The sequence below is a fragment of the Sarcophilus harrisii genome, chromosome 1, assembly GCF_902635505.1.
Source record: "Sarcophilus harrisii chromosome 1, mSarHar1.11, whole genome shotgun sequence".
Taxonomy (NCBI): Eukaryota; Metazoa; Chordata; class Mammalia; order Dasyuromorphia; family Dasyuridae; genus Sarcophilus; species Sarcophilus harrisii.
This window is the reverse complement of record NC_045426.1, coordinates 92,511,145-92,528,412: the sequence shown is the minus strand read 5'-3', so window position 1 is coordinate 92,528,412 and position 17,268 is coordinate 92,511,145. Positions and strand designations below refer to the sequence as shown.

At 37.0% G+C, this 17,268-nt stretch overlaps 1 protein-coding gene across 7 annotated transcripts in view; it reads right to left on the bottom strand.

Annotated features, from left to right (window-relative positions):
- Positions 1–17,049, bottom strand: part of SHISA5 (shisa family member 5) — a 41,444-nt gene extending 24,395 nt beyond the window's left edge. For 4 of the 7 annotated variants that reach the window (XM_031961201.1, XM_031961204.1, XM_012543409.3 and 1 more), the window contains exons 1-2: positions 16,283–16,553; positions 7,164–7,290 (exon numbers count right to left, since the gene is read on the bottom strand). In XM_031961201.1, coding sequence (XP_031817061.1) covers positions 7,164–7,290; positions 16,283–16,349 — 194 coding nt within the window. In that variant the 5' untranslated portion in view covers positions 16,350–16,553. Of the gene's footprint in view, positions 1–7,163; positions 7,291–15,076; positions 15,181–16,282; positions 16,554–16,636 lie in introns of those variants that run through there. The other 3 variants (XM_031961227.1, XM_031961224.1, XM_031961233.1) reach the window with 3 other exon arrangements.
- Between the last annotated feature and the right edge of the window lie 219 nt (positions 17,050–17,268).

Below are 17,268 nucleotides of genomic sequence, written 5' to 3'. Positions count from 1 at the left end.
GATCATTAAAAAAAAAAAAAAAAATCATTAAGAATTTGGATGACTAAATGGATCAATTACTGTGGAAGCATAAAATCCTCCTTTGCAGTTTCTCTGGAAATAAGTACTGTCTATTTTTCAGACTTTCTATGTATTTTTTTTTCCCTTTTCCAGACTTGCCCCCTTAAGAAGCTAGATAAGAACAAATGACTTTCTTTAGGAAATTAATTAAAAATGGAAATCACAAAGAATACCTATCTAATTAAGATCTTTTCCTTACTAGTCCCCGGAAGAACAATATGAATTATTCTCTTTTCCATTCAAAAGGTAACAGATACAATCACAGGAAGGGGACCTTTCTTACTTGGAGAAGGAAGAATCCAGGAAAAAAATAAGCAAGTTCTAGTTGTTCTGCCCAAACTGTTGTTAAGCTCCAACTGTATTTTAACGCAATATAATCTCTTTCTTGTTCAAGATTTCTATAAATGTTACCTTGTACTATCTAGGGGTAGAGCCATGTCCAAAGGCATATGGGAACTAAGCCAGTTGGGATATATTTCCCTTTAGGTTAGAAATGCTAAAAATAAAAATTTTTTAATAAAAATTATTTCTGGCAGATTGTGCCTAAAGCACATAGTATAGAATTAATGTTTTTTTCTTTGACAGATGTATGACCCTAGACAGGGCACTTAATCTTTTTCTTTAGTTTCCTCACTTCTAAAATGGGGATAATAAAAGCATCTAATTCCAAAGGTAGTTATGAAATTTAAATGAGATATTTGTTAAGCACTTTACAAACTTTAAAATGATAGATCAATGTTGGTTATTAGTATATCATATATATATATCATATATATATATCATATATATATATATTAGTATATCATATATATAGTATATATCAGAAAGAAAGCAGATGGTCTGTTCAACTACTATGCTCAAAATATTTGGAGGAGAGCCCCCAATGTGCTGGATGTATCTTCTATGGAGGATTTAAAGAAAGATGTGGACAGGAATGATGGAAAGGAGACATATCTTTTCCATCTTTACTAGCAAATAAAGAAGCCACATCATTAAGATCATGAACCCATCAAACTATGGAATTATGACTTGCTTTACTTCTTCCTCTTTGATGTGGCCCCTAAACAATCAATTTTCAGTTTTTGTCATTTTCAAGATTGCAAATAATCATCTCACTTAAATTCTCTAGGAGTAAGTTAACAGCATTATTTTTTGATGACCTTTTAACCTTTGCAGTTGTTCTTTCCTCTTTAATTTTGGAAAGTTATATCTGTCTTTTAAAATTTATATTTACTATAGTTTATCAAATTTATCATTTGTGTTAAAAGACCAGCAGCTCTTGGTTTCCCATAATAATTTTGTTCTTTCTTTAGAATTTTGTTCAATTTATTTCTATTCTGATCTTTATTTTAATATCCCCTCTTTTTCTTAAACTTTTTATTTCTTTGTTTTCTTTCCCCAGTCTCTAGATTATTAACAAGCAATCTGAATATCATGAGACATAGACAATTCACTGTTTTCTTTTTTCTCTCTTATTAATACAAAAATCCAGTGTTATAAAGTTGCTTTGAATACACCCAAAGATCTCTCTATATACATTACTATCATTGCTATTATCTCTAAATGTTCAACATTTAAAACAGGATTTTTCAGTCCAACTAATGATAGATAATATTTTAGTTTCTATGTAGATACATTTTTTGCTCATGCTACTGACATTAATTTTTAATTTTACTGAAATTCATTCTGTAATATAGTATGTAAAATTTATGCTTTTTTGAATTTACCAAGGACTTTTTTGAGATCAGTGATCTATTTTTATGAGTTTTCCACTATTTTCATCCATCCCAGCAGTTTATCTATCTCCAATTTAGGACCTGTGATATCTTTATAATAGTTTCTTATTTAGTTTTCCTCCCTTAAATCACTCCCCTCCACAATCTACTTCTCCAGAAGGATATCCTAAAACAAGGGTGTAACTGTGTCATTTCTTTGCTCAATAAATTCTAGTGCCCTCCTATTATTTCTAGAATCAAATATAAATTCTTCTACTTGAGATTCGAGGCCCTTTATAATATGGCTTTCTAAGCTTATTACCTGTACATACTTCACAGCTCGACCAAACCGGCCTTCCTGCAGTTCTTAACATAACTAGATTTCCTACTTCTGTATTTTTGTACAAGTAAATACCCAGTGTCTGGAGACTCCTCCATCACAAGACTCCTTCCAAAACTCAATTCAAAAGTTACTTGAAGCTCTGCTTGACTCCCTTGCTAACCTGACTTTGTACATAATTTTATATACTTCTGTGTACACGTTTCTTCTGGTAGAATGTGCCAGGAGAGGAACAGACAGTGGTTGACATATAGTAGGCAATGAATAAATGCTTACTTGCTTATTTGTTATTCATCTTTTAAATAAATTTCTCATATCCTGATAATGGATTGACATCTTTTCATATCAATGTTAGCTTTTATTAATTGGTCTACTCAGTTATTTAACATAGATGTATTAAGCATGAGTAGTCATTATCAATTATGGATAATATCCTTTTTCTTTCTCTTTTGATATTTTCCTATTTGAATTAAATTTTATTTGATATTACCAGTTGTATTTCCCCCCCAAAAAAAAGTCATGACGCAGAATACTTAACAGTGGCTTTCCTCATCTTTTTGTACACATATATTTATATTATCAAAATCTTATTGATGAGCATTTAAAATACAATCTATTTTCTTGCTAATCAAGACACTGAAGTTAATTAACATTATAAATGTTAAATCTGATTTATCTTCTGCCATTTACATTTTTCCCTATTTTTGTTCTTAACGTTTCCTGGAAAGAGTAGTCTATTTTTCCACATCTATTTCTACTACTAGAACTAATTTATAAGCCAAATTAAATTTTTTAAACTAATGGCTATATATGGTTACTGAGCCTTAAGATGGCTTTAAAAATGGGAATTTTCTTTTGATCTTTTCTCTCCCCTTCCTTCTTTTTGTGAAAGTTTATGTTTTAGATTCTTTTTCAAACCTTTTTAAATATCACATGTGCAAAAGGCAGTGGACAATTAATGTTAAGTTCCCTGACTTCTGAGAAGCACACAAAATATTAAGAAAATAATATATCAAGAGTTACAAGACCTGGATTCTATCCCTACTCTGCCACTTAGTAACTGTGTGACCTTGGATGAATCTGAAATTTTCAATTTGTAAAGGAGATAAAATGTATCTTCCCTACCTCAAAGAACACTGAGCAGAAAGTGTCTTATATGTAGTACAGAACTGTACTGTGCACTACAGGACTAATTTTTATTATTCTGTGATTGATACATGCTCTACATCAGGAGTTCCCAACTTACCCTTTGGTTTTCTTAGCATATTTTCTCGTCCCTTTTATGCAATGTGAAACAAAACAAATTTTTAGAATTTATCATATATATATATATATATATATATATATTAATATGATAAATTCTAAAAGTTTATTTATATATACATATATACACACACATGTATATGTATATATGTATATATACACACACACATAAAAAACAAAATAAAATGACATTTCTGTCTACAAAAAATATCATTGCTTTGTTGGAAATCAATTAGAAGTTTCCAGACTATTTCAATAGAATAACGTTGTTCTTTACCAATATTTGCCATGCCCTCTTAACAAAGTTCTCTTTCCCTGTGGGGATCGCTAGAAACACCCCATCAGGTGGGGAACTTCTGCTCTCTAGGGACACAGAGAAGGGGATAAATCTCTCAAAAAGATCTGAGATATGATATGATAATAAAAAGAACAATGTTAACAATAGCTGGCATGTATGGTGCTTTACATTTTATGAGGCATTTTACAAATATTATCTTCACTTCATCACAGCTTTGTAATTAATGACCCTCTGGTCTTATGTCTGGGCCTAGCTCCGCACTGAGAGACAGCATGGTTCAGTGAGAAGACGGCTAAATTTGGAGTCATAGGACCTGGGTTGGAATCCTAGCAGCCTCATGAGACTTCTTTCTCAAAAGGGATTTAATATTCAAGATAAGTAAGGAAATAATAAGATATTGACACCTAATTGCCCAGAAGATTCAATGTGAACTACTGTAAGTGAGCTTCAGAATTATAATTATAGAGAATTATATAATATATATTAGAGAATTAGAAGGGAAAATTGCTCTCATTGCTCTATGGCAAATCCTCTAATTTAAAAGAAAAGAAAGAAAGAAAAAAAGAAGAGAATGGAATCAGCAGAATCTAAGTTGATGATCTTGACTTTGATTCTTAGCAAAGTACTGGAATTTAAATTAAGACAACTCTAAGATACCACTACACACCTGTCAGATTGGCTAAGATGACAGGAAAAAATAATGATGATTGTTGGAGGGGATGTGGGAAAACTGGGACATTGATTCATTGTTGGTGGAGTTGTGAACGAATCCAACCATTTTGGAGAGTAGTTTGGAACTATGCTCAAAAAGTTATCAAACTGTGCATACCCTTTGATCCAGCAGTGTTACTACTGGGATTATATCCCAAAGAGATTATAAAGAAGGGAAAGGGACCTGTATGTACACGAATGTTTGTGGCAGCCCTTTTTGTAGTGGCTAGAAACTGGAAACTGAATGGATGTCCATCAGTTGGAGAATGGCTGAATAAATTGTGGTATATGAAAATTATGGAATATTACTGTTCTGTAAGAAATGACCAACAGGATGATTTCAGAAAGGCCTGGAGAGACTTACACGAACTGATGCTGAGTGAAATGAGCAGGACCAGGAGATCATTATATACTTCAACAACAATACTAGATGATGACCAGTTCTGATGGATCAGGCCATCCTCAGCAACGAGATCAACCAAATCATTTCTAATGGAGCAGTAATGAACTGAACTAGCTATACCCAGAAAAAGAACTCTGGGAGATGACTAAAAACCATTACATTGAATTCCCAATCCCTATATTTATGCACACCTGCATTTTTGATTTCCTTCACAAGCTAATTGTACAATATTTCAGAGTCTGATTCTTTTTCTACAGCAAAATAACGTTTTGGTCAGGTATACTTATTGTGTATCTAATTTATATTTTAATATATTTAACATCTACTGGTCATCCTGCCATCTAGGGGAGGGGGGGGCGGTAAGAGGTGAAAAATTGGAACAAGAGGTTTGGCAATTGTTAATGCTGTAAAGTTACCCATGTATATATCCTGTAAATAAAAGGCTATTAAATAAAAAAAATAAATAAAAAATAAAAAATAAATAAATAAATAAATAAATAAATAAAGTACTGGAATTTATGGTTAAAAAATAATAGTTAGTGAATGTCTAAAAGAAGGAAATATTGATCCCAAAGAGGGAGCATGCCTTAATTAAGCTTAGAGAGCATGTCAAGCAAAGGCAACTAGGTGGCCCAGTAGATAGAGCAACAGGCCTGAAGTCAGGAAGATTCATCTGTTGGAGTTTAAATCTTGCTTCAGATACTTAAACAGCTGAATGACCTTGGGCAAGTCACTTAAACCGGTTTCCCTCAGTTTCCTTATCTATGAAATGAGTTGGAGAAGGAAATGGCAAGCCATTCCTGTATTTTTGCCAAGAAAACTTCAAATATGGTCATGAAGAGTCAGACATAATAAATATAATAAGTCAAATAATTTATTTTCTTCTTAGACATGGCAACTAAATGGGCAAATCAAAGGAATTCTATATAATTTACCTTAATTTTAGAAAATAATTTAAATTCTCTAATGCTATTCTTGCAGAAAAGTTGGGGCTTTTTGGACTTTACAATGGTATTAATAAGATAGAATTACACTTCAGTGAATGGCTAGCTCCAAAGAGTCATCACTTATAGTTCTATGTCTGTATTGAAAGGTGACTTCCTATGTAGAACACCAGATATCAGTTCTGTGCTATTGAACATTTTAAAAGTAAATAAAAACAAAGTTTTGACTCTCCGTATTTTCAACCTGAGCCATTTCACTCTTAAGCAATCTGGTGTCCCTTTTCTCACAGAGGTTCATTATTAATGCCAAATCTAGAATGAATTCAATATCAGCATGGCCCACTGCAGCTTAGAATTCCTGAGCCCAAGAGGTTTGACATTCTCAGACTTCCTAGAAGCTGGAATTGTACCTGTACATCACAATTCCCACTTATAAAATTCCCACAATAAGATGAAGTGTAATAGGAATAAACATAAAATCTGGGTTAAATAAATGGATAAGGTAAGGAAAGTATGGCTGGGAGGTAGTTCATATGAAAAACATAAGACGATTTTAGTGGACTATGAATTGAATGTAAGTCAACAGTGTGATATGGAAGCCAGGAAAGACTAATACCATGTTAGGCTAGATTAAAGAATGGCACAGTATCCAGGACCATAGAAAAATGGTGCCATTCTGCCCTGCTCAAATTGCAGTACTGTGCTCAATTTTGGATCCCACATGTTAGGAAGGATGTCGGTAAACTGTCGAGTGCCCAGAGAAGGGAAACCAAGGGGATGAAGGTCCTTGGGTTTCTCTTATATCTAGATTAGCCTAGAGAAGGGAAGAATGAAGGAAATTATATCAAAGGCATTTGAAAGATAGTCACATAGAAATAGGAATAGACTTCTGCCTAATCCCAAAAGGCAAAACCGAGGAACAGTTAGAAGTTGTAAAAAGACAAAATTCACAAAACAATTCAAAATTTTGTATAAGGAAATGCTTCCACACAATCAAAATTATTCAAGAATAGAAAGTTCTTTTTCTAGACACGTTAACTGTTTTTGGAGGTCTTCAAGTGAAGGCTGGATGATTGTTCTTGAAGATATGGCAGAAGAAATTCTTCAAAGTGACAGTTTGAATTACATGACCTCTAACTCCCAACTCTGAAATTCTGTATTTGTGATCTGTAAAATAGGTGGCCTTATGTCTATGAGCTTCTGATGTAGAACAACTTAATTTGCTAAAGAGCCCTTTTTGATTTTAGCACTTTGAGCATTCAAGGGTTTCATGTCTTTAAAAAACTCCTCACAATTAAAGTAAATCTGGATCACCAATACAAGAACAGCAAAAATGTCTGGACTCAGCCAGGCCCTTGTTCTGTCTGAAAAGCCCCTATCTGTAGAGCTGAAGCAGGGGGCTCCCTCCCTTACTCCCCAAACTGTATACCTGTCAGAGCACAAAATGTCGTTGTCATCAAACTTCTTCAGCACATCAGAGCAGCAGTACTTGAAAATGCAGTTTCCACAACAGAAGTATGGACAGGATTTGAAGAAGCCACACGTTTCACCTTTGGCTAGAAATAAGAGAAATTCTCAAGTCAGATGGAGTGAGGTGAGATCGACCTTGAGCCAGGCTATGTCCAACTTCCCTTAGTTTCTCTCTCAGCTTAACCAGGCTTGGATAGGGTCTTTCACAAAGTGCAAGCTTGGGAACTCTTTCATGAATGGTTTCTGCAAGGAAGTTATAGCCCAGGGTCTAAGGAAACTCCCTCCTTGAAGGTTTCTCCACTCACACATCCCACATCAGTCCCCATCAGCACCATTCTTCCCTCCTCCAATCCATAGTATTCAAAACTGCTAAAGCAATTTCCCTAGTTCTGATCCTATTGTTTCCCTATTCAAGAAGATTTTCCACTTCTCACAAGTCCAAACTCCATTACTTGGCATCATCTCTCAGAAGAATAGCTAAAAGCTGAAAACAGAGGTAGAAATTAAGCATAGACCATTATTATAACACCATTTACCAAGATAAGATCAAAATAGATATATGACCTAGATATAAAGAGAAACATTACAAGGAAATTTGAAGAATATGGTATATATGACATATTAGACTTAAGAATAGGTGAACAATTTAAGAATAAACAAGACACAGCAGGGTAGGGTGCAAAAGAACTACTTTTAGTTATATTCAATAAAAAAGTTTGGTACAAATAATGTAGTAGCCCAGATGAGAAGAAAAACAGAAAATTGAAAGGACATATAAATACCTTTATCAAACCTATAAAAATATGTCATTTTCCAATTGCTAGTCAAAGGATATGAACAGGTAGTTTTCCAATAAACAAATAAGAATAATTTATAGTTCTATGAAAAAATTCTATAAATAGTTATTGGTTTAAAAATGCAAATTATAACTACCTTGAAATATCATTTTATACTGGCTAAAATAATCAAAGGGGAAAATAACAAATATTGAAGAGGATGTGGAAAAATTGGGACACTAATTCAATATTGACAGAATTGTGATCTGATCCATTCATTTTGGAAAGCAATCTGAATTATGCCCAAAGACTTAATAAACTGTCTATACTCTTTGATTCAATAATATTTCTACTAGGTCTGTTTCCCAAGATGATAAGAGAAAAAGGAAAAGAACCTATATAGTCTAAAATATTGATGGTAGTTTTCTTTGTGGTGGCAAAAAACAAAAACAAAAAAAACCTTGAAAATTGTTGTGATGTCTGTCAATTTGGGAATGGCTGAACAAGTAATGATATATGATTGTGATGGAATATATTATTGTGCTGCAAGAAACAAGCTCAATGATTTTTAGAAAACATGATAGCTTTGCAGGAAATAATGAAGAGTAAAATGAGCAGAACCAGAGAATATTTTGTACAGTAATAATATTGTTTTAAGAACAACTCTGAGTAAATAAATCATTTAAATCATTTGAGTGAATAACTATAAAGGACCTATGAAGGACTATGCTGTTTGGTTTGGGGTTTTTGTGAGGCTGGATTTGAACTTGGGCTTTTCTGACTCCAGGGCTGATGCTTTGTCCAAGGGTAATTCTAGCTGCATCCAGAAAAAGAAATGATAAATAGATGTATAGAATGGTTTTATACATACATACACACATGTTCTTGTTCTTTATGGTAGCCATCTCTAAAGTAGGGTGGAGGGAGGAAAAAAGTTACATGATAATTTTATTATATATTTAAAAGGAATAGCAAGCTTTGTGTACAATCACTCCTCCTCCTCCACCCATTCTACTATGTTATGGAAATGCTTGTTTTGTTTCTTAAGTTCTAAATTTAAAAAAAAAAAATTTAAGACAAGAGTGAAAAGGACCAAGAGGGAGTAGAATATAAGGGGAAAAGATTCAGCCAAAGATTATACATAAGTAATGATTGTGAAATACTTTAAGTGTTTTAAAAACTAGAGGAGATGATAATTTATTTTAAAGGCAGTAGTGAGTCACTGGAGTTTTTGGAGGAGGGGAGTAATATGGTCAGATCTGTCTTTAAGGACAATCACTTGGCATTAGTGTGGACAGATGAGTAAGGGAAACAGCTGTTGCAACAATTTACAAAGAGAGGTGATGAATGATAAGCCTGAACAAAGTTCTGTGTGAGTAGAACGCAAAGGTAGGATGTGAAAATTGTAGAAACAGAAAAGTAGATTTGGTAACTGAATAGATAAGTCAGACAAGGGAAAGGGAGGATATGTCAACATTACTAACCTGGGAGACGGAAAAATGGTGGTTACTTCAAAACAAACAGGGAAGTTTAGAAGAGAAGGAGTGAAAAAAAAATTAAAAAATTTTAAAAAAATAAAAAATAAATAAATAAAATAAAAAATAAAAAAAATAAAAAAAGAAGAGGAGGAGTGGATTTGGGGGAGTTGGAGTTGAAATCATGCGTTTCTGTGTTGGACATAATGAAATTAGGAGGAAGTGCTAAAAGTTTTACATGGCAAAACTAAGATCCAAAAATGTCCTGATTATTTAGGATGATAGAATGAATCTGAGGTGAAATTTAACAGAAATAAATGCAAAGTCTCACACTTGAGATTAAAAGAAAAAAAAAAAAAAAAAACAATTACTAGATAGAGGAGACCACAGATCATGTGAAAAAGATTTTGGAGTCAAATGTTACTAATGGATAACAAGAACCAACAATGTAACATGACAGTAAAAAGAAAAGTATCATTAAAAACCCAAAGTTTCCAAGATGAAGATAGAAATAATCCTGCTCTGGTTAGTCCACTGGTACATATTTTAAGAAAAACTTTCTATAAAACTGGAGCATGTCAAGGAGAAGCTAATCATGATGATGAGGTAAATGTTTCATTTCCCATCAGGCTGTGCTCCACTAGATCTCAATATACCCCAAGAACCTCTCTATTCTGCAAGATCATATCAGTCCTAGAACTAGTCAGTACCCCCTGCACCTGAAACCCCACTCTTCCTCTTTTTGGAAAGTACAAGATTAGTTCTCTCAGAACCTCAATTTAAGGAGGACACCCAGGCCATTCATTTTTTCATTTCCCATCTGGTTGAACTCAGGACTTCATCATGCCCCACTTCATCCCCATGAAATATTCCCTTCCCCATATCCTTTAGGGCTTCCTTTAGTGTTTTACCTTTTCTCATTAGATTCTTTGAAGTTCTTTGAAGACAGTATAGTCTTGGACCTTTGTTTGTACTTCCAGTATTTAGCAAAAAGCCTAACATAAGGTAAGTGATTAATAAATGTAAATGCTAATTCTAAAATCTGGAGATTAGAATGCAATCTCCATTTTTTACTAGCTAAATGACCACAAGCAAGTTGTTTAATCTCTCCAAGCCTGTTTCCTCATTTGTGAAAGGAGAATAATAGTAACTGCCCAATCTAGTTTACAGAGCTATTATGAGCACTTTGTAAATCTGAGTTGTTATTAAATGAAATAACATATGTAAAGTACTTTTCAAACCTCAAAGTCTACAAAAACTGAGTTATTTTCACCCACCATTAAAGATGCTCTTAAGTTCATAAAATAAAACTATTAGTACAAAAAAAATTAACCCTTTTCTGCTAAAAATTTAACACCAAAGAACCTCAACATAAAAAGGACCCAAGGGTGGAAAATGCCATCTGCATCCAGAGAAAGAATGTCCATCAAAGCATAGTATTTTCACCTTTTTTGTTGTTGTTTGCGTGGGGTTTTTTTCTTTCTCATTTTTTCCCTTTTGGTGTGATTTTTCTTGCATAACATAACAAATATAAAAATACATTTAAAAGAATTGCACATATTTAACCTATATCAGATTGCTTGCTGTCTTGGGGATGGGGAAGAGAAGAGAGGGAGGAAGAAAAATTTGGAACACAAAGTTTTACAAAAAATGAATGCTGAAAACTATATTTATTGTATTTGGAAAAAGAAAATTTAAAAAAAGGACTCAAGGACTCATTTAATCCAACCTTTCTCTTTATGCTGAAATTTCCTCAAAAGCATCTTTGACATGAAATCATTTAGCCTCTTCCAGAAAGATCTCACATGTAGGAAAATAAGGCAGCTAGGTGTTGCAGTGGATTGAGTACTCAGCCTAGAGTTGGGAAGACTTCTTTTGTGAATTCAAATACAACCTCAGATACACTAGCTATATGATCCTGGGCATGTCACTTAACCATGTTGACCTCAGTTCCTAATTTGCAAAATGAGATAGAGAAGGAAATGGCAAACCACTCCAGTATTTCTGCCAAGAAAACTCCAAATGGGGTTGCAATGAGTCAGACAAAAATGAAAAATGATTCAATATACAAAAATATCTGGGGCAACTTTTTTGTATATATGATAGCAAAGATTTGGAAACTAAGTGGCCACCAGTTTGAAAATGGCTAACATTATGGTATATGAATATGATGGTATATATGTTATTGTGTTATGAGAAATGATGGAGAGGGTGTTTCCAGAAAATCTAGAAAGACTTAGTGAGGTGACCAGAACCAAGAGAACAATTTATACAATAACAACAATATTGTAAAGAACAATTAACTCAGAAAAAAAAATTGGCAACACTGGTAAACACGAGGACCCACTATAACCCCAAAAGATTTACAATGGAACATGCTATCCACCTTCAGATAAAGAAGTGATGGATTCACAATAAAGATGTAAACATAAGTTTTTTCCTTTCTTCCTTTTTTTTTAAAAAAACAAGGGCTAACTTTGCATATATAAATATTTGTAATGGACTTTGTTTTTCTTGCCTCCACAATGGATGGGGAAGGGAGATGGACAGAATAGGGGAAGAAAGAGGGTTTGCAACTGAAATAAAATAAAATTGGGAAAAAAAGAAATAGGGAGCTCACTACTTGAAGCATATGCTCTAGCAAAGAGGCTTAAAATTTTTTCCCTGCTTAAAGCACATTAGTTAAAAAAAAAAATTAAATTGTAAATACAACCAAGTTTGCTAACGTTAGGAAGGAATTAAAGCATTTTTATAACAATGTTTGGCAACATAAATCCATTTTTTAAATCAAGAACATATTATTATTATCATTGCTGAGGCAATTAGGGTTGTGACAGTTAGGAAGTGTTAAGTGTCTGAGATCATATTTGAACTCAGGTCCTTCTGACTCAGGACTAGTGCTCTATCCATTTCGCCACCTAGCTCCCCTAAGATATTATTTTTTAAAGGAACAAATACTGATCAGGGTAGACATTGGCAAGGGGAGTTGGGAACAACTGAGAGATTTTCATGAAACGGAAGCTACTTTTTTTTTAGAGGTTTACTGTGAAATAAAACAGCAAAGGATGAAATGAAGAATAAAGTTTATACTTTGATCTCTGAAGAAGAGAATACACTCTTTTCCTCTATACTTTGATGATAAAGATTTCTATAGGGAATCCTTGGGGGGAGGTAAGGAGAGGAGGATTGATTATTTCCCCTAGTCTAAGGATATCCCTTCTGAGATGAAAACTTCTGCAGCCCAGAGGAAACTGGGGTACTAAGTATTTAGCAAGTACTTCTCTTCCAGCCCCCCAATTCCAAGGCCTTTTTCTTTATCAATGAATCAGCCCCACTAGTAATGGGAGAATCTTTCAAAAATATCTCTTAAGAAAAAAACCTCCCTGTTTCCTCCCAGACCCCCAAACACAATGAAATCTTAAGAACAGCATCTCCTTAGCCCATCCCCTTGATCTGAGATCATGGAGCACTTCCAATTGAATTCATTGGTCCATCCTTCCATCCCAGGTTCACTCTCAGCCAATCAGGAAGCCCTGAGTTTCCACCTCTCATATGAAGCAATCATTTACCTTTCTTTCAGTCCTTTAGAACTGCCTAATGTGATTCAAGTTTATCTAACCAGTCTCAAACAAAAAACACTACCCTCCCAAAGTACACAAAGACCATCCCCTCAAAATTGCCCCCCCCCAAAACCAGAGTATCACTAGAACAATAGTAATCATTAAACATTTAATTCAGCAAACATTTATTCAACGCCAACCAGTCACTGGGAAGGTAATACAGACAAAGTCAAAACAGAACAAACTTCAAAAAGCCTCATTAACTAGTTCTCCAGGTTTTTAAACAGTCCCCATCCTGTGTCCCAACTCTTCCTTCATGAACTAAGGTAAGTCTTTGATTTTTTTTTTTTTTTCAGAAAGGCACACAGCCTCTGAATCCTGTTGCCAGAAAAAAAAAGAAAGAAAGAAAGAAAGAAAGAAAGAAAGAAAGAAAGAAAGAAAGAAAGAAAGAAAGAAAGAAAGAAAGAAAGAAAGAAAGAAAGAAAGAAAGAAAGAAAGAAAGAAAGAAACTACATTGAGTTAATGACATTCTCTCACTCCATTCCCCTCATGATCAACAATATAAAATAGTGAAATAACTGCCCATGAGCAGAGTTCAACCTCAAGGCTGAGGTTAAGGCTCTGTTTTGTTCAGACTCGTCAAGTTTGGGCTATACTTTTAGTAAGTAAGAGATTAGTCAATGGCCAGTAAGACCAGGGCTTAGTTTGAGACTGGGGTCAGGATTCAGCCTCAGTCTGAATGTTCAGTCTGGAGTGAGGTGGGAGGGGGCCTTCCACAGCACCAGCTCTAGAAAAATCTGTACTCCTAGGTTCAGATCAGATAGTAAATGCCTACATTCAGCTTAATAGAAATTGGACTGTATGTTTACAGAGTTCAACAGGGAATCACTCACCCTGAAACTTCTTTTTTATTTTCCCATGAGGCTCAAAACCAATCTCCCAAGTATATTTTATATCTCATACATGCAATTCCTTCTATTGTATATCTATCACATATATGCACAATAACTCTTTACTGTATATTGAATACATATACACAATTCCTGTTGTGCAGTATGTCCAAATACACAATTCTCTTCTGTACTTTTTGTCTTCCTATCTGTTTCTGTCTGTCTCTCTGTCTCTTTTTCCCCCTTATATCACTTCACTGTTTCTATCTCATCCCTCATATACTACCCTCTTTCTTTTCTCCTCCATCTTCTCTTTGTCTCTCTCTCCATCCTTCTTCCATTTCTGCCTCTCTCTCCTCTCCCCACTCTGTCCTGTTTCTCTCACATCTGTCTTTCTCTCTTTCTATCTCTTTTTTTTTGTCTCTCCCTCCTCTCTGCTTCTCTTTCTCACTCACCTGTGTATTTGAGTTATACATACAATTTCCCTGAAAACTGTTCACCACATAATTACACAACTGCTTCATGTTGTGTAACAGGCACAAAGCTTCCCTGTAGGTTATGTATGATACACATGCAATTGCCCTCTGCACTAGAAATATATTCACACATAAATAGATATACACTAACTACTCCCTTCTGAACTATGTATGGGGCACACTATACACAATTCATCCCAGTCCCACCCGTATTTTCAGAAGAATTGTGTTTACTTCCTTGAGAATATTTCCGTGTTTGCCACCCCTTCCCCCTCCTTCCTGGTCCATGAGAACAAGATAAGGAGGGAAATGGATAGTTGGTCTTTCTGTGGGCTGGGAGATCACAGAGTAAAAAAAAAATCTAGTTTGAGCCCCTATTTGCCATACTAGATACAACGGTGAGTTCATACATTCTTCTTCCCTAAGTTAGACTAATGAAGGCCACCAAGTGTAAGTTATTCCAACAGGCCAAGAAACTTTTTGAATCCTACAAAAATTGATGAGGGAAAGACAAAGAGAAACAGTCCCCAACCCCAGACTCCCTTCCCCTAGCAGACCAGTAATCCTCCCTAACTAAACTAAAACAACCCCCAGAATCCCTCCCGGGGTCCCTACCTGTCTAAGGTTTAAACAGAGGAAAATATGGCAAGAGTCCTGGAGAAAGAAGGATTCTGCAATATTCCACCACGTGTTACCTGGAGAACAGACTGTGTTGTTGCTTTAGCATGGAAGACAACAGTACTCAGAAGAATGCCAGCAGCAGACAGAAAATAAGAGTTCTCTAACTCCTTGACCTAGTAAATCCCTGTTTTGTTTTGTTTTTTTCCTTTTTCTGGACCAACTTCCCCAGTTAAAATATTAATAAAATCCACTCTGATGCAAGACAGTGGGTAGGTCTGCTCTCCTACCCAGCATGTGCTTTTCAAGTATTTATTTCTTCATTTATTTAAGTCATATCCAGCTCTTCATTACCTCACTGGGGCGTTTTCTTGGCAAAGAGGCTAGAGCATTTTAACATTTACTTTCCCAGCTCATTTTATAGATGAGTAAACTGAGGCAAACAAGTTTAAGTGACCTGCCCAGGATCACACAGCTGCTAAGTATCAGAGGCCAGATCTGAATTTAAGCTGGATCTCTCTCTTTCCCTAGGTCTAGTGCTCCAGCCACGGCCCCTATACATACACACTCTACCTTGGGCTTCCTCTAACCTAGGTTTACTCCCACTGCTATCCGATAACATCAACCCTTTCAAAGCCAGTCTCTCATTTGACTTTCCTGACTCACTTGGTTGGGGGAACCATTTTACAAATAAAGTAATTTAAGGCCCAGATAAATCAATATCCTATCACTTCAGTTAATTTTCACTCATCCCTTCCTCTTGAGTGTTTAGGGGCGACCGGTTGACAGTATCTGCCAGGCAGTGGGCCAAACGCAGACCCCTGAGGGGCAAAGGTCTGGCCCAGGAAGGCACAGAGTGGGGAAGGATTAGAAATGTTCTCCCCAATCCTGGGATTAGACTATTAGGAATAGTAACTAGGGGGTGGGATTGGAACTCAGAGGGATTCAGCAGAGGGTTGGGGTTCTCATACTCTCAGACGGGAGACTGGATAGGAGGGAAGGGCAGGGTTGGGAGGCGACTTGGGTTTAGTTTAGACTTGTTCTCCCCTTTCCCTTCCCTCCCCCCACCCCCGCTACCCCACTTCTCAGGAAGAAGAGTGGAAACTCTGGGCAACAGGTCTAGAGCCCCCCAGTCCTTCTGACCAGGCTGGGGAGAAATGGGGAGTGGACTTCAACCCCCAAACCGTGTCCAGGCAGGACGCCCCCAGACCGTCTTCCTTCCCCCTTTCTTACTCCCTCCCCACAGCGGGGGCACCTCGGGGCTTCTCCCTGAGCGCACTCACCGCCCAGCGGTGAAGACAGTAGCAGCAAGACAAGGAAAAAGCGCCCAGAGGAGGATGAAGCCGCCATGGCAAGCCCTAGGAGACGCACCGGTGGACAGAAGAACAGACCGACGAACTTATGGGGCGCTCCGTCCCCTTCGCGGGAGCAGGGTCGGGAGGGAGCCGGAGCCCGAGCCGCCGCGGCCGCAGCCTAGTGCATCTCCCGAGGAATTGCGGGGGCAAGCGGGGCGGGGACGCAGACCCTCCTTCTTTCTTGCCCCGATCCCGGCCCCGCCCCGGCCTGTTCCCGGAACCCCCTCCCCCTCCCGCCCCGCCCCGAGGCTGCCCGGGGGTCTAGGAGTCGCCCCCACGGACCTGGCGAGGCGGCGCCCCGACCCCTTCATGCACCCTCGGGATCTGGGCCGACTCCGCTTCTCGGGCTCCGGAGCCCGGGGGCAGGACCCCGGGGAAGCCCCTTCCCATCAGTCCTACTTCGGATTTGCCCTAAATTTGTCCTGAAAACATTTCGGAGCCCCCCGGGAAACCGGTCCAGCCCCTGCGGACGGAAATACGGACAGCATCAATTTGGCTGTAGCCGAGACCCGGAAACAACGTGGGCGCTCCTGGGCCGGGGTGGGCGAATCCGGATGGGAACGACGTGGAGTCTAAAGAAACTGAAGTTCCGACTTTTACTCGGGAAGGCTCGAAGCTACCGAAGTCGGGCAAAAGAAGCTGCCCCAAGAGAACTCGGAGACCGTAGTAACGGAAAGGAAAACCAGTCTGGGAAGACTGTAGGTCTCCCGCCAGAGCGGTGACTAATCTTGGCTCTGAGAAACGAAAAAAACTCCTTCGTCTTCAAGGGAGAGGGGGGTGATGGTCTAGGGGGGCAGGACAAGACATTTTTATTTATTTTTTTCTTCCAAGCTAACCATCGTGTTGATTTATTTTGCTTGAACTGCCTTGTTTGTTGAAAGGAAGAAGTTAATGTTTACAGTGGAGAGATGGGT